The 23909-nt window shown below is 40.5% G+C and overlaps 1 protein-coding gene across 2 annotated transcripts in view; it reads right to left on the minus strand.

Moving 5' to 3' along the window:
• Positions 1-23909, minus strand: part of MAPK12 (mitogen-activated protein kinase 12) — a 54334-nt gene that overhangs the window by 20980 nt on the left and 9445 nt on the right. For both annotated transcript variants that reach the window (XM_086747065.1, XM_086747074.1), the window contains exons 3-6: positions 22341-22399; positions 18612-18723; positions 5690-5719; positions 3929-3976 (exon numbers count right to left, since the gene is read on the minus strand). In XM_086747065.1, coding sequence (XP_086603191.1) covers positions 3929-3976; positions 5690-5719; positions 18612-18723; positions 22341-22399 — 249 coding nt within the window. The remainder of the gene's footprint in view (positions 1-3928; positions 3977-5689; positions 5720-18611; positions 18724-22340; positions 22400-23909) is intronic.

Below are 23909 nucleotides of genomic sequence, written 5' to 3' on the forward strand. Positions count from 1 at the left end.
TTCCCTGGAACTAGCAGAAATGAAAATTCTATTTTCATTCATAAATCAAGAGTATAAAATGTTATGGCTCATCTTTATTGCCATACTTGAAACATCATATCCACATCCTCCCCATAACTGCTGATTACCTACCAATTTAGAAACAGGAACAGCATGCGAAAGGAGAGATTTTTATTCTTACCGACAAAATATAATTGACTGTAGCGGAAGTTGCCCCTCAGAAATTTGAGTACTGAAGATTTACTGGACTCAAAATACTCGCAGTAACAAAATATACTTTTATATACAGCTTTCAAATTCATTCTACAGATACAACACACATTATGTCTTCCCAGGAACACGGGAGGTGGGGTGAGAAAAAAAGGCAGTTTAATGTAACAGGTCAAAAGCCACATGTGGTACCATCTATTCCAATACAGCTTTTTAGGCCTTTTCCATACTAAGGCTTGTGACACTTGGAGTTGGAGATAGCTAAAATATAATTTTGGTTTGTATTTTTGTAAAAAGCAGAAAATGACAGAATTCTTGTGCGTTGTGTATTAACTTCAGGATTTCTTTTCATTAACATACTTATTAGGCCCAGGAACAAGTATATCCTCTTAGTATTTAATATCAACGCGGCACCACTTCAACAACAAACTTCACACAAAACTATTATTCTCATACTCCCACCTTCAACTTTTCAGCTCAAACCTCCAAAGCAATTTCAAGAGTAGGTTTTAAAATCCCTTTTTAATGTAGAAATTATGAAAGAAAGAACAAATTTCCCTCAGCTCCTCAAGGATAAGCTCTCCTTCTACTCAGCAAACTTAATTTTCCTAACTTGCTTCAATAACTGTAACAAAAATAACTTGTAACTTCAAGACTACAGAAGGGCCAGTGATTTCCCCTCAGGCACCCTTCACTATCACATTTCTGATTCCTATGTAACAGTTGAGAGCATCAGATGAGGGAGCCAGAAAGCTCATTGTGAAAAATAAAACTGATCGCTTATTAATTAATTATGAGTTCAAGGAACTGTTCCAAGGTGCCTACAGCCTCATCACTGACGGAGCTGATGCTCTTGAGTGCACAGACATGGGGGAAAAAGGGCTTGGACCATCCCTGGCAGTGTGGTCCTGTGCCTGCAGGAACTGGCTTTGAAAGTGCAATCTCAGAACAGGGTCGCATCCTGCGCACTGCAGCCAGGGGAAGTCTGTCCACATCCTTCAGTGTAAGAGGGATCCCAGTTAAACCCTCACCTTGGTATTTTTTATGCACACTTCTCAACATATTATAGTTTGCTTTCTGTTTATAGGCTGGAGTTACCTTTTGACAATCAGTATTTCCTAATTGCAAATTTGCACTTTTCTTCTCCTTATCGTATAACCAGGGACAGCACAGTTTCACTCTGAGACTCAAGAAACAAAAACTAAAGCTTAATATTACATTTTCTCACTCTTTGGCCACCTACAAGCCAGGAGGAGACAATGGCTTTTTGTGTTAGGGAAATTCTGAAATGACAGGACCCTGAACATTCAGGTCAGTCTCCAAAGAGCAAAAATTTGTATTACAACAGCTACATGCAAGTATATAGTTTGTACGTTATATCTAAAAAAACATTTTTGAAGTGCTGCATCAGCTTTTATTTTAAGGGAATGCTTCACAACCTTTGACGTTCTGTATCTCCCAGCTTGTAGAGTTAGATTTTTTTTATATTGATTCAAAGCTAGAATTCTAACATAACTGAAGTACTCCCATGAAGTCCTACATCTCTTTTAGGAAGAAAACCTTGGCTGTAAGATCTACATGTACTTACACATCAGGACACAAAAGCCCCCATTCAAATTTACGGTTGTTTTGTGAGGACGTATAGGCCAGTCATAATTCAAGCACAGCATAGAAGACATAACTTGATTTTGTCATTAACTGAAAAACTCTGACTATCCTTTCAGATTGCTAGAGCTAAGAGAAGATAAATGACAAAAGCAATTCTAAAAACTAATAAAAAATTAAAAGACAAGAACAGAATTAACTGGGGACTGGAAGTAGTGCAGGGCCACTATTACTACACTCAAGAGAAAAAACTATATTCCTAAAATAAGCAGTGGTGAGTACTACATCATTCTACTTCATAATAAACAACTGGCTTTTTTACAACAAAGTCACTCAACACAGCCAGACAGATGCATTTTTGCTAGGTCAGGGTACACTGCATAATTATTTCTGAAGTACAAAAATTATCCACTCTAACAGGCTTTGGAAGATTTTCCACATATGTAAGAAACTGCAATCAGAACAGGCCAGATTCAGTATTTCAGTTCAATGATTTAGGAGGCTTGAGGTGACAAATGTGCAGGAGAAGAATTACTACTCAGATGGACTCTACTGAGAACATTTCCAAGGAAGTGGCAACATCTACACTTATGGAGGGATAACTTTCCATAATGGGTGCCACAGCCCCGGTCTCTGAGGGTGCATGCCAGGTAAGCCCAGTTTCCATACTGGAAAGGAGTGTGGGTGTGCACCATCCTCCTGGGGAAGGCAGCCCCAATGGGTAGGACAAAGGGAGTCACGGTACATGCCAATGCTTTCCTGACTCCAGAGAAGCAGCAACCAAGTAATATAAAACCTGCCATCAAGTGCACCTGTCTTGCAGGAGCTTAAATACAGGAGGCTGAATTAGGAATTGTCTCCCTTTAATGATTTTTTTTTTTTTCTCACTACTTCCATTAAGAGCAAAAATGAAGCAGAACCAATACATTCCTGCTATGAAATACACTGTAGTCTACATGGACTTGATACTACTGCTAGTTATAACAGTGCAGAGGGAATCACTTTCAAAGAAATAAGATGTTCTTGTTCATGGACAGCAGTATGTGATTCCTCTCATGCCCCTCTGAAGTGATCAGCTGCAATATATCATAGAATCATAGAATGGTTAGGGTTGGAAGGGACCTTCAAAGGTCTTCTAGTCCAATCTCCCTGCAAGGAGCAGGGACATCCCCGACTAGATCAGGTTGCTCAGAGCCTCTTCCAACCTGGCCTTGAATGTTGAATCATAAAAACAATTCTCCATTACAGCTCTTACCGGACTGTAACCATGACATGGTATTTCTTGAAAAGTATTTTTAGTTGAGTGACTGCATAAAAATATACCAGTATTCATTGCAACATACACATCACATGGGAAAAGGGTGACTATTACTGTCACGCACATGTGCTTGGCATGGGCACACAGCTGTGGTGTGGACTGCTCCGTCAATGCCAAACCTGCACAAGCAGTTTCAGTTCTTACACCGCCCTTCAACCAGCTGGAGGGACCCACATCAGCAACCGCTCCAACAATGCCATGAATGTAATAACCTGTGGCACTGACTTCTTCTGCAGAAATCCTCCTCTACACTTCGGAGTCAATCTCCATCTCTCCCCTGTTAGCACTGGGTATCAGCTTCCTGGAGTGTCCTATCTGGACTAGATGCTTTCAGCTGGGACATCCTGGGCTACGTTTCTAGCTTGAGGTGCAGCCATTTCTTGTGCTTGGCTCCAGAATGATCTCAGAAATTGAGCATCACCTCTGCCATTCATATGAAATGCATCTTTATGTCAGTCAAGGACATACAAGTAGGAGGTAAACAGACTCTCACTATTCAGGGCTTTATTTCTTAAATAAATATTTAATTATTCTTGTGGCAACTGAAGCCAGACAAACAGGAAAACACTTATATGGAGCAGCCTCTTGTATTTTTTTTCAAGATTGCTACCACTGCCCATCTGATCCTCTTCCCTTTCATTTTCCAGCATTCCCCTATTTCTCTATGGCTCCTCAAAGCCTGAAAGCCTGGCCCATCACTGAAACCAGCCAGCACGCCCACAGCTGTCGCACCCGTTGCCTTCTGTGGTGTGTTTCTAATACATCTGACTGTTTTTTCAAATAAACATATCCTACCTTCAATTCACAGTCTTCATTTACTGCCAAGTTTCCAGGCTTTAGATCCTGTAATCAGATTTGAAATAAAGTACAATAAAGCACACTTTCTTTCTTTCTTTCATTTAGGTTTAATGGTTTTCATACAACTACAGCAACAGGTAAAATTATGTCATAAATTTAAATTACAAAATTAAATGTAATACATAACAGAAAGAAAGACACAAGCTTGAATATGTTTGGCTTTTTTCCAGTATGTTTTCCCCCTAGACAAATCAACTCTTTTCTGCTAGAAGTCAGGAAAATACTTGCCAGTGAAGGAACTCACTCATCTTACTGTGACTAGAGTTTGGACATAAATTTGTGGCATTTAATACTAACACCACAAAGTTAAGAATTCATATATACTGAGATGGAGTAAAATAAATTTCCTTCACTATTTCTGGACTGTACACATTGCATATTTAAATATGCTTTAAAAAGCTTGCATACCCTGATAGACCTAGAAGGAGTACTGAAGGAATCAAACAAGATTTTACATAAAAGCCTATGCTCTCTTCCGTGGGAAAATCAATTTCCTAATGAAGTCAACTAAATGAAGACTGCAACATGAAAAAAAAATTCCCTTAAGCCTCTTCAGCTATTGTAGAGACTTCTAATGATCTTTAAAAGTTGTACTTCTAAATTTAGCATCAAAGGAAAGAGTACTGGCAATGACTAAAAAGATTTTGCAATGACAGTGACTCTTAGACACTCAGTTATAAAAAGAAAGAAAAAAAAAAAATCAGAAATAAGTTTCCCTTCTGCTTTTGCAAACCTTTGTTTGTCACTTTAGTACAAGATGTTTAGAAGAATCTTCTCTCTGAACTTTTTAACAGGCATCCAGCTATTTTATAAGAATATGTTTTAAGATCAGAGGGACCCTGGAGAGAAACAAATTGGTGCAAAGAACCGTAATGAAACCAAGAAGCTCAAGAGCTATCAAGAAGGAGCTTAGAAAAAGTCTAAGTAACAGTAAATTTAGACCATGATCACAGCAGTTGTAGAAATAGAAGTATTGATTTATTACATTATTTTGGCAGTTCGTGTAGTTTTCATGTCTAGCTTAAAGCTACTATACAATATTGCACTTTCTGTGGTGCTCCTGATATTTTATTACGAACAGCCAGTTTCTCCTGTTCTTATGCAGTTTTGGCGGAAGTTATGCTACTTGGTATCACGAGGGCATCATTCAGAACTTTGTCTTCACAGTGCAGACATTATTTTAAGTGGACTTTTGACACAGCAGGGATTAAAAAAGAATTGAATGCTTAATTTCTCTCAGGAAAAAAATGGAGGTTTTTAAGGGTCTAAAATTTTGGACTATTTTTTTCAGTTTCTGTGTTTTCATTCCCCCTCACAACTTTGAATATTAACATGGTATTTAAACAACATTTAAACTTTGTTTTTAAAAGTTTAACCTTAATTTTTTAAAAAAGCCAGAAAAAAAAACCCCTCTTGTCCATCTCAGTTCAGACATTATTTGCTCTTGTGGCAACTTACAACTCAACTTCACGATGTAATTTAAGAAATCCAAATCTAAGCTGTATTCAGTGCAGCTTGAGTGCCCAGCTAACACTGAGGTAGTCACTACCAGCTTTTCTTCCTACTGAAGAAGAAACCAAAGGCATCATCAAACTGAGACACTATAAACAGAAGTTCAAGCATATTTACGTGCATGCTTATACACAAACACCACTCATATTAACAGAATATAAATATCTTTTCTATGCTTCCACTTACCCTGTGAATAATGCCTGATGAGTGAATATACTGTAAAAAGAGAAAGTATTTTTCGTTAATGAGGTCCTGACTTTAAGAAGTTGCCTGGGGCAGGGAAGAAAGTCCATTTTCATGATGCTAAGGTAATCTGAAATTAGAAGAGGTTTATTTATTGCACAGAAGATCTTTTTAGCTATATTTTTAAGTATACAGATAATTAAACTAGTATCTCCTCCATCCTCTCCCCCAATAATGAGAAACTAGTAAATCAGTTTGAGTACTGCAACAGATCATATAGTTTTTTCAAATTCTTCTTGTTGTGGTTTAACTCCAGCCAGCAGCTAAGCACCACATAGCCGTTTGCTAACTCCTCCCTCGAGCAGAATAGGGGGAAGAGAACTGGAAGGGTAAAAGTGAGAAAACTCATAGGTTGAGATAAGAGCAGTTTAATAATTGAAATAAAACAAAATAAAATAAAAATAATTCTAATAATAATTTAAAAATTCATAATGAAAAGGAAAATAACAAAAGAGAGAGCAATAAAACCCAAGAAAGACAAGTGATAAAATGAAAGCAATTGCTCACCTCCAAAAGACCGATGCCCAGCCAGTCCCCAAGCAGCAGCCCCCTGACCAACCTTCCCCCCAGTTTTATTGCTGATCATGATGTCGTATGGTGTGGAATATGTCCCTGGTCAGCTGGGGTCAGCTGTCCTGGCTGTGTCTCCTCTCAGCTTCTGTGCACCCCCAGCCCACTCACTAGCGAGATGGTGTGAGGAGCAAAAAAGGCCTTGACTCTGTGTAACCACTGCTCAGCAGTAATTAAAAGATCCCTGTGTTATCAACATTTTTTCCAGCACAAATCCACAACACAGCCTCATGCAAGCTGCTATGAAGAAAGATAACTCTACCTTAGCCAAAATCAGCACACTTCCCATACATAAAATCCTGTTTCCAGTTAATTTTTGTATTGCTAGATGTGCATGTATGCATCAAAATAAATCCTGATATTTTATATATCAGAAATGCTCTCTTGCAATAGACGTCTCTGGTGTGCCATCATAGTTTAGATTCATATGCTCCAGCAGCACTAAGTTTTAAGAGATCATTTAAGACCACTATGAGGGCCAGTCAACGTCTTCGCTCTCAGCTAAGTCTCGCTAGATGCTTTCGATAGTTCCTTAATGAAACATGGAGAGGTCATGGTACATTCTCCTTTACCTGAACATCTTCTTCACCCTTTTTCTAGTGACCAATTTAAGGGCTCACAAAAGTCAAACCAACAAACTGGACACCTAGAACTTGTTCTTTTGGGAAGGCAGCTGACCAAATACAGATGTCTGCACTGTGACTGTCACCAGTGCTCCCCACTGAGGTACGCAGTTGCTCTCACCAGCTGAATGATGCCCTAGAAGAGACTATTTTCATCATGGACAATAAAGGGACCCTCTAGTAACTAGTTCAGACCTAGGCATCTCTTCTGAAATGCAGAAAGTTGTCCTGAGTTGTGCTAGTACTGTTTGCATCAAGTATGGGGAACTGATCTGAAAACCCCACAGACCGTACTACTGATGGCAGCTCATACTACTAACACTAAGCAACACAGGAACAATAAAGGCCTTTTTTAAAGTCCCCAGAAAAGATGGATGCGATGCGAATCCCATCAGCTTCACCCAGAGAGTTTTCACTTCATTCCACCCTCAAGAGTGGGACAATAACTGAGCAAAGAGTTACTGTGAACAAGCTGTCAGGGCCAGGAAAGACCAACCAGGGACAGTCAGTGTGGCATCACAGAGATGCACAGAAGCCCTGAACTTTGCAGGGTAGCTACCAACCAGCCGTAGCCCCCGTAACCATTATCTTCTTTGCCAGCAGCCATGAAGATGAGCAATTAACATTGTAAATGCAACAGTCCCTCTCAAAGGGATCCTCACAGGCCACCTGATGAAGGGACCAGGGAAAAGAAAGTAAATTTATAGATTAAAGTCAACTTCTTCAAACAGATCCAATGTGCATTTCAGACTTAGGTTTCTGAACTGAAACGAAATCCATAAAACCTAACCCAAGCAGCACAAGATCTGGATTTAAGGCAGAGTTCTTAAAGCAGTGACTGAACAAAACTAAAATCTCTGACATTTACTTTCTCATCTCTTACACCTGACAAAGCACTCCAGATGTGGTCTTGCAGGTTCTGAAAACAGGGAAAAAAATAATTTCCCTTAACCCTGTCCCTACAACCTTACCAATCCAGTCCAGATCGTGGTAAGGCTCTGCTGCCGCATGGGTGCACTGCTGACTGCCATGCCTGAGTCCATGCTGGTCTCGGCATTTGCGGTTGTGATAGTTTAGCCCTGCTCAGGACCAAGCTACACAGCCCCTCACTCACTCTCCCCACCCTCTGAGGGAACAAGGGAGACATAATACAATAAAAAGCTCCAGGTCTGAGGTAAGGACAGGGAGAGATCATTCAAGTTACCGTTACAGGCAAAACAGACTTGAATTGGGGAAAAATTGTTCAATTTATTATTAATAAAACCAAAGCAGGATAATGAGAGAGAACAAAAACAACTTCCCCCCACCACTCCCTCTTCCCAGACTTAATTTTATTTCAAATGATCTCTACCTCCTTCCCCTCCCTGAGCAGCACAGGGAGGGAATAGGGAATGGGGGTTACAGCCAGTTCATCGCTTGTCGCTTTCCACCGCTCCTTCCTCCTCAGGGGAAGAACTCTTCACATTCCTCCTCTGCTCCAGCGTGGGGTCCCTCCCACGGGCCACAGTCCTTCATGAACTGCTCCAGCGTGGGGCCCTTTTCCACAGGGTGCAGTACCTCAGGAATGACTGTCCCAGCGGGCCCTCCACAGGCCACAGCCTCCGTCAGGCATCCACCTGCCCCAGTGTGGGGTCCTCCATGGGATGCAGGTGGATCTCTACTCCTCCGTGGACCTCCATGGGCTGCAGGGGCACAGCCGGCCTCACCATGGGCTGCACCACGGGCTGCAGGGGAATTTCTGCCAGGAGCAGCATTACTCCTCCCCCTCCTTCTGCACTGACCTTGGCGTCTGCAGCCGTTCCTCTCACAAGAAATTCTTCACAATCAGCTCAGGCAGACACCTCTCAGGTTCTCTTCACTTCTCTTGGCCAGGCTGGGCCGAGTTGGGCCCAGACGGCCGCCCGGCGGGAAGCCAGAGGGTGAGGGCCACAAGGCCCACAAGGCTCACCCCCCCCCCACCTCTGCCCCTCGCATCTGCTTCTTCACTTTAAAAAAAAAAAAAAAAATTAAATTAAATTTTCCCCTTCTTAAATACATTACCACAGAGGCGTCACCACTGTAACCAGTTGGCTCAGCCCTGGCCTGTGGTGGGTCGACCCTAGACCCAGCCAAGTCCACCAGACAAAGGGGAAACTTCTAGCGGCTTCTCACAGAAGCTGCCACCACAGCTCCTCCGCTGCACAAAACCAGGACAGCAGTAGACCAGTTCCTGCTGTGTATTACTTGCAGATTAGGCAAGGTTTAACATCACCCGCAGGAAATGCCAAAGCGCTTCACAGGATTTCCTGGGGCAGACACAAGTGGCTGAGGGTGCAGGGCTGTTCCCCAGAACGCAGGCTGTAAAACCGCTACAGCAAACGAAGAACTACGAAATGCTGTATCTGTCATGGATCTGTATGAATTAGATCGGGATGGGAGGAACCAGATACAGAAAGACGAAATTTGTCATTTGTACGCAGAGACCAGAGAGGAGATATATGCTTTTTTTTTAAAAAAAAAAGTAAGTAGATTCCCAATAAATGAAGAAGAAGATTATGTCTTCTGCCAATGGCCATCTTGATCAAGGACATCACAATGACTACTTGCATTCTAAATAATTTCAATGTCTTCTTACTGAAGCCTCTTGATTTTCCAGAGCAGATGCTTTAAATATTTTACAAGCTATTTTTGCTGGTATGACTGTACACAATAAGGAAATAACTAGCAGATCCAGGAACTTCTGCACCTAAGAATGCGGCATGTAGAAATAGGAATTAAAAGGACTGCACTCTTCGGAGTTTTAGTTAAAGTAAATCTCACCTGTTTGGGAGGAAGAACATGGTTTCACGTTCACCCACTGAAGGTTTTATGAGTTTTCACAGCACTAAAATAACGTTAACACTTTGGGAATAACTCTATATTTTCTAAATACTCCTCTTAATATAATGGTGCTGAGATTACATGAAATAGCACTTATTGCTGGTGCTAATGTACACATCAGCCTTTCTGTAAACTGAAATACTGGTGCTGTGCTGCAGTGTTTCTTTAACAATAGCAGTATTTTTTAAACTACATTTTATTATCTCCTGACAGGTAGTAGCACTGGAACTATGCCAGTCTTTGTCAAGAAAATTTTCCATATCAGTTCAATAACTTTCTGAAACAGGATCCTGTTCTTACTGATTCTCTTCATTAAGTTATCCATTTATTTACAGATTTTTTTACTCTTAACACGGGAAAAACATCCAGACCCGAGCAGACATATCCTTCACAACGTTATTACCACTTCACCTGAACAACATTTGATGCAAGAACCCAGTTAATGTGAGCAAAGTGCCTTGGAGCACAGGAGCTCTGTGCATTATCCTGAAGACAATTTTTGGTAGCATGCATAAATTCTTGAATGCAAGCTTCAGATTGTGCTAGGAAGCTATCCAACAGTTCACTAAATGCTAAGCATTCTTGTCTGTATATGCAATCTCTACACAAAATAAAAACCTAATCAAAAGGGAATTAAAAAATACTCAGGAAAAAGTATTCTAGACAGTATGCAAAATGAAAATGAGTGACTTGGCAGGGAAGGAAAAACTGAAGAGGAAATGGGTGAGAGGGGGAAGGGAAAACAGAGAAGCAGAAAGAAAAACATAAACGTGCACGAAAGATAGTAGAAATGACAAGAGGAGAGAACTAGAGCAGGTAAATGTTACCACAAGTATGGCAAAAGAAGCTTGAACAGGTGTTTGTATGGCCCAAGAGCTATCCATCCGTTCTCAAATACTGTATGAATAAAGAAATGGGGCTGCCACCCACCTCCCCAGGCCTCAGGGAACACAAATCCAAATCACACTGCTGCAGAAGAGGGACCTAAGACTGAAAGCGCTGGAAGCTCCAGCCCCTTTCCACCCACATAAAGACATTTATGTTCAACTTGCCTTCTGTATTCTTTGACAATATACAGCTTTTCTGTCAAACAAAAAAAGTTATGAAAGCCTTTCCAAGTTGCAAGCTCATAGTTAAACAAAATTTAATGCCAAACTAAGGAAACAGACAAAGGAGATGCACATCATTTTTTTAAGTAGTGTCAAATCACATCGTTTTTTTCCTACCACAGATGAAGTTAAATGCTGATAAATTACAAGCCTCACCAAAGAAAAGAAATGAATATTTCATTCTCTATAGAAAGAAAACAGCAAAATAACGAGACCAGAAACTAACTGACAACCAAGGACAGTACAGACTTACTGAGCAAAGATCTGAAGGCTTGATACAAATCTTCCTGAACTCAGTATGAACTTTCTGTTGACCTCAATTTGTATGTATTTTTTAAATCAAGCCTGTTGAGCATTTTGGTATACAACCAACCCAGAACCACTCTACAGGTATAATGTAGAAACAAAGTCTGCAATGAAATGACCTGAGGGCTTAGCAAAAATCTCTCTTATCTCTTCACAATAAATCATTCGTGCAGAATTTTTTTCTACATGCATTTAACTGTCACATGTAAACACGTTGTTACAATAGAAGTATGGAATGTGACAAAAATTATGAACAGCCTTCTTGCCTTTGACCAGACATAAACAGATACCATAAAGTGCTTATGTACTTTACACAAAGGAAAAATGCATATTGCAGCTAACATCTTTAACACAAAAAAAACCCCAACAACAACAAAATAGAGTCCATCGAAGTTAAAAGGTGCAAAAAAATAATATGCAAAAAAATAATTGTAAAAAGGAGAGGCTAAGCCTGGGAAGTTGAAAGAGTTTTACAGTGGCATATTCCTCCTTCCCAGGTGTTGCAAGTATTTTTCCCTTGTAATGCCTCAACTGAGCGCTAGCTAAGTATATGCTTTGTTCCCTCCACCATGCCAAAAAAGCAATCTAAGTAAACACAGATGGGCTGTCTTTAATCCAGATACAGTAGACCTTAAGAAGTACCATATTTTAATGCAAAACTTGGCAGCCCCTTTCTTAAACAGATAATTTATTGGTATCTGTAAAATAAGAAACAAATTACTGACCCATTTTCTTTTTTCTCTGCATGCTAGTAATACTGCTTTCATAACAATACTGCTTAACCCACTGCCTAGCAAGGACAGTGCTGCAAGAACGTCCCTCAATGGACCACTCCTATTTCTTAAAGATGTTTCCAGCTAGGTGTATTATTGCGGCTGGATGGATTGGTTCAAGAATAATCCAAAATTTAATGCCACAGATACAGTAAAGACTGTTCTCAAATGTTTGCTGTGCAATAGGAAATGACAAAACATCTGAGTGTAGTAGCAGAATAATGTCTTATCTCCTGCTGGTAATTTTGAGGTAAGTACAGTTGTGCTCTTCAAAAATGTGAGGGAAGAGGCAAAATATTCAGGCGAATTGCTTCCTATAGAAGATTTAACACAGTTACAGAGACCAAAGATATCAATTTACTGAGACTATCTCAGCATCCCTGCTGGTTGCCTTGTAACTGGAATGAGAACGTCCTCATTTTTATAAAATCCTGGGAATAGCAGCTTACATCAAAGGCTTCTTGCTCTTTTCCTCTGTGGTGGGCTGACCTTGGCTGGACACCAGGTGCCCACCAAGCTGCTCTCTCATTCATCCTGCGCAGCAGGACAGGGGGGAGAAAATACAATGGAAAAGCTCGTGGGTCAAGACAAGGACAGGGAAATCACTTAATTCATGAGCAAAACAGACTCGACTTGGGGAAGATTATTTTAATTTGCTGCCAATTAATAACAGAATAGGATAGTTAGAAAAAAAACCCAAAACTAAAACCACCTTCCCCCCACCCCTCCCTTCCTCCTAGGCTCAATTTCACTCCTGACTCTTCTACCTCCTCCCTCATGAGCAGCATAGAGGGATGGGGAACGGGGACGGCGGTCAGTTCATTATGCATTGTCTCTGCTGTTCTTTCCTCCTCACACTCTTCCGCTGCTCCAGCATAGGGTCCCTCCCCATGGGAGACAGTCCTTCACCAGCTGCACCAGCATGGGTCCTTTTCATGGGATGCAGTCCTTCAGACTGCTCCAATGTGGGTTCCCCGTGGGGCACAGGTCTTGCCACAAAATGTGCCAGAAGCCTGCTCCAGCATAGGCTCTCCATGGGCTGCAGCTTCCTTCAAGGCATAGCTGCAAGGGATCCTCCACGGGCTGCAGGTGAATCTCTGCTCCTCCATGGTCCTCCACGGGCTGCAGGTGAATCTCTGCTCCTCCATGGTCCTCCACGGGCTGCAGGGACACCTGGCCTCACCATGGGCGGCAGCACGGGCTGCAGGGGAATCTCTGCTCTGGCATCTGGAGCACCTCCTCCCCCTCCTTCTTCCCTGACGTTGGTGTATGCAAGTTCATTTCTCTCATATATTCTCATTCCTCTCTCACAGCTGCTGCACAGTATTTTTCACCCCTCCTTTAATATGTTATCATGAGGTGCCACGAACATTGGTGATGGGCTCAGCAGTAGCCAGCAGCAGGTTCGTCTTGGAGCCGGCTGGCTGTGTTCGACATGGTGGCACCTCCAGGTGTTTTCTCACAGAAGCCATCCCTGCAGCCCCCCACTACCAAACCTGCCTACACAAACCCAGTACACTCTGTTTTCTTCAGAGTAATGTCAACCATGCACATTTCTCTGCTTGCCTTCCACATTTACTGATGCAACAGACTTCAGTGTCAACCTCAAGGACCACAAACTCCACTCTACTGGCCTTTATGAGATAATCTAGGCCACTAGGACCAAAATACATTTCTAGGCCATTTCGCTGGAATTAAATTAATTATTCATCCTTTCCACTACACTCAGCTCAAGCTAATTTTTTTACAGTTCATACATTGCTTGTCTGTAAAATTAGACCAAACGATGTTTTTAATCTCTGGTGAATAGCATGCCTCTGCTGCAAACCTGTTTCCCAGACAGTTACCTGCAACCAAGCAGACTACTCCACTTATACGGTCCTTGACAAAATACTTATGAGGACATGGCTTTGTAATTAGAGAACTAACTACAAAACTGAAATCGTAACTCCATGTTCAAAGCCCAGATCGGAGGTGAAGTCCTTCTTATTTAAATAAAGCAAATTTCCCTAAACCTGGCTTTAGTTTCTGCATTTGTAAAATGGGAATTAGCATTTAAATGCACAACTGTAGAATAAAGAGGATAATTACTTGGCATATGTAAAAGGCTGTTTGAGTGAAAATCTACGAATGAATAACACAAAATCAAGGTAGGGTCAAAGAGAAATTAATAATGAAGGACTCAACAACAAAGTCTATTTACTAAGTTTTGTGATGGGAGTAAAACAATTTACTTGCCTTTCTGTATCCATTAAGTATTAAGAGACAACGGAAACTTGGGTACACTGTTCTCCGAGTTCTTGTCCCAGAACAGCACGCTGTCCTGCTCTATTGTTTATTTTTAATAGTGTTTGGCAATGCAAATATAGATCTGGAAGAATCACCATCCTGATGGATATGCCAGACCTTTGTTTATCAAAACTAGTTTTGTATTTCCACTGCACAAGCACATCCCTATGCAACACACCTTCCAGCCCACCGACTCCACTTATCTCCATACGAGTGCAGACGAAAGTCTACCCATATGTTGTATGTTACAGGCAAACCAAAATTGTACAGTGCAAGCAGCAGCCAAGGAACAGCATACAATTCCAGACAGCGCTGTTTCACAGCGTTATTACAACGTGTATCTCCAGAACAGCAAAGAGAATTAAACAGCCATCACTGCAGGAGAGTCTGGCTGAAGCCTGCAGAGCTAGGTCAAGGTTTTTCTTCTCTTGGAATCGTGTCACCAAAAGGAAAAAAAAAATAAAGTACTAATAGTCTTTTTATGATCCACAGTTTTGTACATCCAAAAAGCAAACACTGTCATTTAAGAACCACAGTGCTGATCTAGACTGAGAAGTACTTTCATATCACATTAATACAGGTTATAGATGGACACGGAGCTTAAAGAGTATCTTCTTTTTGTATTGTAAGACAAAAAAAATTAATAACCACAGTCCATTTTTAAAAAGCCAAATAGAGGAAAAAAGCAGTAGCAATAATAAACAGTATTTAGCAGAGAGACGAGCCAAGTATATGACAGCTAATACATTCAGAATCATCTCTGTGAGAGTCAGTAAAACACAAAGGTATGTTGTTTTGCTATTGCTGTTGGCTCTGCAGTCCACAGAAGTATAAGATCCAAGAGATAAAAGAGAGGTGAATGTAAACATTACTTCTGAGAAAGAATGGGGGATTAATGGTCAAGTTTAGCTGGGCTTAGAGCCAGGGTTATTCTCTGAAAATAATTAAAAAAAAAAAGAGAATAATGAAGGATCTCAACAATTAACTTAAGGATGGAGTCTCGTTATACTTTTTGTTAAAGTATAAGAAAATTTTACATCAAAATTATTATTATTCCCCAGATGTCATGCTCCAGCTAAGTCGCAACTTACTGGAAGAGCTACAAGATGAAGCTTTCCTACACAATTCAAAGCTAGACAAATCTGAATGGTCCTTTCTGGCCTTTTATGAATCCTTCCATAATTTGACAGTGGAAAATGCTGGCACATTACAAAAACAGGCACTAGAAGACAAAATCAAGTGAAGGTGGCAGGAAGTCTGCATGATGAATGAAGAGCTCCTACGGAAACCGCAACATAAAAAGGAAGTGTACATGAGGTGGAAGCAGAGTCAGGTCACCCAACAGGAATGTGGGGGCACTGTCCAAGTGTGCAGAGATGGAGTTAGGAAAGGCAAAGTCCACCTGATGTTGAACCTGGTGAGGGATATGAAGGGCAACAAGAAAGGCTTCTGCATGCACATTAGGAGCAAAAAGAAACTAGGGAAAATGCTGGCCCACTGCTGAATGGGGCAGAGCATCAGGTGACAAGAGGCATGGAAAAGGCCAAGGTACTCAATGCTTTCTTTCCCCCCCATCTTTACTAGTAATATTTCCCAAATCATAGGACCTTGAGACCACTGGAAAAGTCTGGAGCAAGGAAGACTTATCCTTGGTTGAAGAGGATCAGATTAGAGAACGTTTAAACAAACTGGATAGACACAAGTTCCTGGTCTCTGATGGGATGCGCTCATGAATGCTAAGGGAAGTTGGACAATGTCATTGTGAGGCGACTCAATCATATGTGAAAGGTCACGGTGATTAGGAGATCTTCCTTATGATGGGAAAATAGTAAATATTGTTTGTGTCTTCAAAAAGGGCAAGGAGGAAGAGGATCAAGGAACTAAAGGCCAGTCAGCCACGCCTCACTCCGTGGGAAGGTAATGAGCAAATAATTCTGGAAACCACTTCCAAACATAACAAGGAGGTGACTGATGGTAGTCAACAAGGATTTACAAAGAGGAAAATAATGCCTGATTAACCTGTTTGCCTCCTATGATAAGGTGACTGGCTTGGTGGATGATAGGAGGGCAGTCGACATTGTTTACCTTGGCTATAGCCAGGCTTTTTGAAACTCTCTCCCATAACACCCTCACAGACAGAGGAAGTACGAGCCAGACTAACGGACAGTGAGGTAGACTGAACTGCCTGGATCAAAGCTGACTGAATCAATTGGCTGAACCGGCTGGATGAAAGCGCTGTGATCAGTGGCAGGAAGTCCAGCTGGAGGCTCATCACCAGCAGTGTCCTCCCTAGGGTCAGTACTGAGGCCAGTCCTGTTTAACATCTTCATTACTGACCTGAATGATGGGATAGAGTGCACCCTCAGCAAGTCAGCAAATGATAAAAAACTGAGAGGAATGTTCATACACCAGATAATTGTGCTGCCATTCAGTGAGACCTCCACAGGCTGGAGAAATGGGCTGACAGGAACTCACCAAAGCTCAGCAAAATCCTGGACCTGGGAAGGAATAACCTCTTGCACCAGTACAGGCTAGGGGCTGACCAGCTTGGCAGAAAAGACAACCAAAAACCTCCTCCATTAGGCAGAGGATTGCCAGCAGCTTGAGGGAGGTGATCCTTCCCCTCTTCTCAGCTCTGGTGAGACACACCTGGAGTGCTGTGTCCAGCACTAGGATTTCCAGTCAAAGACAGACAGTCAAACAAATCCACTGAAGCTCCATGAAGATGACTATGGGACTGGAGCCTTTGATACAAGAGGAGAAATTGAGACAGCCAGGATTGTTTAGCTGGGAAAATGCTTGTGGTGCATCTTACCAACGTGCATAAATAGATGACAGAGGCAGTAAAGCAGACAGAACCAGATACCTCGAGGTAGTGCGCAGTGAAAGGACAAGAGGCAAAGAGCAAAAACTGAAATACAGGAATTTCCATTCAAACCTAAGAAGAACTTATTTCGCTGTAAGGGAGACTGAACTCTGGAACAGGTTCCCCAGAGGCTGTGGGAGTCTCCATCCTTGGATATACTCAAAATCCAACTGCACAAGCTCCTGAGCAGCCTGCTCAGTTTGACCCTGCTTTGTGTAGGGGAGCTGGACTACACAGTCTCCAGAGGTCCCTCCCAATCTCAGTGAGTCTGACAGAAAATAACTTTTTAATGCCTTTTTTCAGTGGACTCCCTCTGACATCTTTCACAGTTGTTTAACTCAGGTGCCTATTAGTTTGGGCTTGGAACTGATTTACCTATGCTTCTCTCAGCCACCTCCTACTCAGATTTGTTGCTAAAAATCCACAGTTCTTCCTCTTTATCAAAGCTATCCCAGAGACTTCAGAGACGCTTTAACTTCACATGCATATTACGCAAAGGACATATACTTTTCAATTTCACAGAAAACATTCAGATATCTGGCTCAGAAAAGTATTTCAAAACAGAAATAATCTCAATGACTTCTTAGCTATTTTATTTAGCAATGAGCTTTAGTACTTTTCAGAACTGGACTTCTAACACACAGGGACCACAGTACCACTTACTAGTGCTTGAACATTTCCCAAAACCAGTCTGAGCACTAGGAGTCAATGGGGCTCAGAGTCCCTCTCAAGGTCAGACTTTCACTCCAATACAACACATCTATAGGTTGATAGATATGTATGGTACATAAATACCATACCTATATGCATACCATACCTATATGTATGGTACAAACACTGCCCCCCCCCCATCACATATATATGTATATAACACACACACATATATATGCTCTTCAGAGGAGCACAGAAAGATACTACACTTAGAGCAGGTTGCGTGCAGAGTGCCTTAGCAACAGCGCATCAGATCAGCCACGGAAAAAATTTCAAATCAGAGAGATCTGAAGCTGATGACACAGCTGAGGGCTCCAGCCAAGGGGAGTTCTGCCTCTGAACTCAGCTGTGGTTTCGTTCTCAGTCTGTATGCTCTTCAACTAGCCACAGTACAAACCGTGGTAAAGCAGCACCACAATCAACTACTAGGGAAGAAGGCAACTAAAAATCACAGCAGGGACTTTCCGGTGTACTCAAATAAGGAAACCAAGGTCATCATGGCTCAATGTACTATATAGACCCTGAAAAACTGCATTTTCTTTTTTCTTGAAAAAAGCCACAGACAAAACCATCATACAAAAAAAAACCTAGATAACATTTATCATCACAAAACAACTGCTACACAGAATGTCATTACTTTTATTATACAAGGTAAGATAAATTTTATCTTGCTATCAAGTGACAAGTATTTCTAGTTCTCCATGATGGTTTACTAGAAAAAAAGATTGTGAAATCAAAATAATAGCAAAAGTAGCAAACCTTTAAACCTTTCAACACTTGATATACCAGGAACTGGATTCGGTCTTCAGTTAGTTTCTCATGCTTCATTATCTTGCTCAAGTCTGTTCCCATAAATGGCATGACAAGGTAGCTTAAAAAAAAAAAAAAAAAAAAAAAAGAAAAAGAAAGAAAAAATAAAGGGCAGAAAAACTTTAATTTGTCAATTAAATTGAAATATAATTGTACAGTATAGTTCAGTGACAATATTAAATTATAGATCATTCCGTTTACCAAACAATTCCATTATCATCCCTCTGCCCTCCAAGCTTCTCTGGTTTTATATATTCTGGTTGTCATAAAGAAGTATTGCCCAGTCCTGCCACTGATTATGCAAAGCTGCTAGTTATCAGAAGAGTGCAGAGCCTGAACTGGTCAGAAAGAACTTAACCAAGAACCATGGGATATTTCAAAGGCACCTACACAGAAAATGAAGACATTCATGCAATGCTATGTTTCTCACAGTCACGATCACAGCACTGAACTAGCAGCAACCAAAGGGCCTAGAGGGTTCATTCCAATAGACAAGGTCAGACAAACAGAAACAGAGTTGATCAAATTAGGAGGCAACAATAACTTACATTAATTTTCATTTGGGATGAGAAATTGGGATCTTTGGTATTTAGTACTGGGAAGTGACACCAGCAATAGAATGCTTGAGAATGCTCAGTCGGCATTTCAGGGCTAATCTTCACTTAAGACCCAAAAAACTGTTCTTCACATTGCTTGTAGTAAACTCATCCCTCAGAGTCTATCCTTAAAGTCTGAACACAGACAGAGCCAGTCAGGTCTGGCACCTGAGGATAAAGTAATCAGTTTTCCTCTTTTTCTGAAGACGAGCAGATGCGTTTTCATGAAGGGAAGAATTAGATGTAACCACTGTTTCATAGCTACAAATTTTATTATTTAGACTTAAATGGGTTTACCCTGGTTCAGATATGCAAATTGTAATTTTGCTCATTTCTACCATGAAACTGGTATGAAAACTTCATTTATCCTATTAGAATTGTAACTATAAACAAAATAGAAATTGAATATAAAATCGTAAGGGAGATGGGACACTGATTTTGTCACTAAGATCTATAGGCAGTATTTTCAACTTTTTCTAGGTACCAAATGGTTTTTCCCCATAACTTCGGGGATCAGGACTCAGGCTCAACTCCCAGCATTCACAGACAAATTTGCTGTCCTTTGGATATAAAAGATGAGCAATTTAATTCTGTAACGATGTAAGGATAGAGCAAATATGGAGAAGAGAATGACATTTCTTATTTCTCCCTCAGTATAACACACAAAATGTTTCTCATCAAGAGACCAAGTAACTTAGAGAACAGAATAACTTCTTTGTTGATGTTCCTAACTGTTCAAAGCATATTAAATTCTCCTGCCACTCAGATTTATTAAATATGTTTTCCCAGAGGTCATCAATATTTGGAATGAGCCATAAAAAAAAAAACCTTTTGAGACTGTTCTAGAAAAAAAACAGAGGTAGAAAGAGGTGGAGCAAGAGAAATATCTACACATTTTTGACTACTGATAGAGACCTTCAAGGATTCATGAGGATTTTGCTTGCTTGCCATCACCTGTACAAGTCCCAAAGCTCTGGATGGATGGCGATTTATGTGAACAGACAAAGTTCAAAACAATATATAACCACTAAGCACTGTAAAGAGCAGGCTGAGAAGGGCAAACAAGACTGTATTTTTACATACACACAATTTGCTAAGTTTACAAATTTATGACATCAAATCTCTTACAGTCAAGTAGAGAGAGGTCTAGGTAAGTGCAGAAACAAACAAAATATAAGAGAGAGAAAATCTACTCCTATCTGAGCTTGAAAATCCAAACTTTAGTAATCAATTATAAGCAACACATTGGAACAGCACAACAATGGGCTCAAACACTATGAGCTCACTTTTAACACTCTGTCTACTACTTAAAACTTTGCAAAGTTGTTTTTATTACTAAAAATGTATTTACAAGCCACAACTGGAATCCTCAAATAAGCTGATGAGGTTAGGTACCCAATTAATAATTCACCTCTATGGGAACTTGATGCCTAACACATTTAAGTTCTTTGCAAGTTCCAGTAAAAACCCAAAATTCTTACAAAATGAGGAGCAGCAACCTGTTCTGGCACATTGTGTATGACAGAAGCACAGGCAAAGCAAGAAGTAGAGATTAAGAGGGTGAAAAGCAGCTGGTGGAGTGGGACTTAAATTGGTAGAGATATATGTATTTCTGATTTTGTACACCATTTAAATCAGTTGAATTTGGAAGATCAGCACAAGCATGAGCAGGGAAAAGATGCTGAATATTCTTTCATAAAGGAAATGGAACATTGTCTTCGATCTTTGTTACACTGACTGGTAGAGTAGAGGCACAGGTGGAGCAAGAGCACGCTAGGGCTAGAAGCTGTCTGAGGCCTTGGGTTTCTTCGCTAAGATCAACTTTAGGGACTGGCCTTGGTGAAACCACCCACCCTGCTTCTGCTGCTTCTAGCAACAAATCCGTTTGAATTTTATCTTTATACAATAGGCCACAGATAACATCTCATGACTGGTCAGCAAAAAGAACGTGTCCCTCAAATGACCCACTTGACCTTAACTCACAACAGCAGTTTCTCCACTTTTGTTTTAAATGTACAGACTTTTACCTCTGCTCATCTCTAACAGCTTGCCCAAAAGTTTGGAAAGTAAATTTTGCCATAGGTTTACCTGTTGCAGTTTCAGTTATAAAAATGTCCCTCCTACATAACTTGCACCTCTGAAACTTGAAGGATGATTTTAGGATCCCATTTAAAACACAGCGCTTGAATGCCAATCACATACATGTGCATTTTATTATAGATGTTATCTAAAATGCTAGCACAATAGGCAACATGGACATCATCTTTTTTTGTCTCAGATGATCATTTGGGCCCAGTGATCAACATGAACACACTGTCCATGTTTCCTGTACTTAATTTTCTACATTTTCCTGTCAGTTAGCTTTCTTTTTAACGTATAAATATGCAAGATTGGTTTTGAAACATTGCTACATTAGATGAAATCCAGAACAGTTCTACGAATGTATTGTGACATCTACACTCAGCCCACCAGGACTTCTGACCACTGTTTCTCCAGTGACTCTAATTCACAAGAACTGCAGCAGGATCCAGAAGCAAAACAACAGACATGCTAAATATCTTGTGTCTGAGATGCTGCCGAAAGGTCAGGGAGATGTATATGCCTGGTGCTAGAAATTACCTATATCATGTGCTGTTTGGACTACTGGACTGGGAAATGAGTCAGCAGCATCAGTTTTGAATTAACCCGTGAATTAGGACAGATCACACCGGAGACCTGTCACGTAGCAGGCATCACTTTCAGCCTGCTTCTCTGGGTTAAGAATTGTCCTATCATTTAAGCAACCTGTGCCTTAGAGTAAGGAATCAGTATCTGAAAGGTGGATTAGGGAATTCACCAAACTGCCACTTACTAAGGGCTGAAAGAAGTACACACCTTTTATGATACGAAACTAGTTCTAACGACAACCTGAAAACCTCAGCCTACCAATTTTGAAGTTGCACATAAGCATTACATGAAAATGAAATTCAGAAAAAATCCATGAAGTGACATGTTTTGAATTCTCCATTTAAAAAAGCAACCATCCTTCCTCCCGCACGAGCAACAATGCCCTGCTCCCAAACACAAACAACTCAAAACTTACAAGTCATTAAACTTCTCCAGTGTAACATCTGGTGTGAACACATCCAATATTCCAATGACCTAAAAATAAGGGAGAGAAAAAAAACCCCATAGATTAATATTGATTTAACACAAAAAATCATGAACTGCATAAGTGAAAAATATAATCAAAAACATTTCCATAGTGAGACATTAGCTACAGGCATAAAGATGGCAGGAAGAATACCTGAAGTAGAGCCTAGCAACACTAGGATTTGTTATGTGGTAAATAATGCAAAGCTCTGAGGGCTCTTTGACCCTGTGATAAAAAATTTTAAAACGTATTCACTTGAACAAAAAGTTCAGAGGCCAACAGTTTTATGTCAGAGGAGAGAGTATTTTAATTTGAGCCACTGAAGTGTCAAAAATAAACCAGACAAATCGGTTTATAACCTGAAGCAGTCGTAAGTGCTCTTTACCTAGCTGGGCCTGCTGCCTGACAACGAAGAACACTTTATAAATGTCTTCTAATTTCAGTAACAGGTATGTAGACTACAATATCTAATTGGGAGTATGGAGAAGAAACTAAGACTAAATTGTTTTTATAGAGAGTAAATTATCAAGAGCTTAATACCATTTACTCTGGCTTATACCCTAGGTTCTCCTTAAGAATATTTTTTGTCAAACAAAAGCATTCTATCACTCAACAGAGAAGTAACAATCTAGTAAAACAGATCTCTCACCACAGTTTTTCCTAAGTATGGTCTTCAGCAGAACTATACCAACTGACTAGATGCATTACAGTAACTGCCAATGCTTCTCTCAAGCCCATTAAACACCAGAAAACTAAATATACAGAACTTGATGCTCCAAAAGATGCGGCTGGAATTGTCTAAAGTCAGATCTCAGCTTGGATGCTGCTTAATCCAGGTAGTGTCTAAACAGCACAGGCTTTTAGAGGTACTTCTTTTCTGCTTCTAGTAATTCATGACCATTTCTGTCTGCTCAGAGGAAGCCTCCAAAGCCCTGGACTGCTCATGGTGTTTTCCAGGCGCAGGCTGCTGTGTCGACAGGGGTGTGCAGGGGTTTGCTGGAAAGCAAGCTGGAAGACTAATAACCTTCATAACCTTGTTCAGACCTGTCTCCACGGCCATGCAATTTAAAGATGTCAAATTATATATCAAACTAAAACTGTATAAAATTAGCAACTGCAAGAAAGACACCAGGGGTAACAGCATATTACATTGTCTGATATTATCATCAAAGTACTAAAAGAAGGACTGCAAAATCCACTTTGATAACAATTAAGATAGATTTTGGACATTACTACTACGTCTTTATTGCTCCACAGAATGTGTTATTTTAAAAAGTACATGAAAATAAAGAGAAGTGAGAGCAGAAATGCAGGAAAAAAATTGCAAAAAGGTGATTTCCTTTATTTAAAGCTTTAAATAAAATCTCCAACTGTGATGAAATTCATTCTGCACATATTTTTATGTTTTCCACATTCAGGGGGGGTTAGCCTGGATATTATCAAAATGTTATAATGATTAACAAGACAGAAAAACTAATAAACATGAAGACAGAAAATTACAGCTCTTTTTCTTTGTAG

This window comes from Chlamydotis macqueenii, chromosome 1 (assembly GCF_036417535.1).
Source record: "Chlamydotis macqueenii isolate bChlMac1 chromosome 1, bChlMac1.mat, whole genome shotgun sequence".
Classification (NCBI taxonomy): Eukaryota; Metazoa; Chordata; class Aves; order Otidiformes; family Otididae; genus Chlamydotis; species Chlamydotis macqueenii.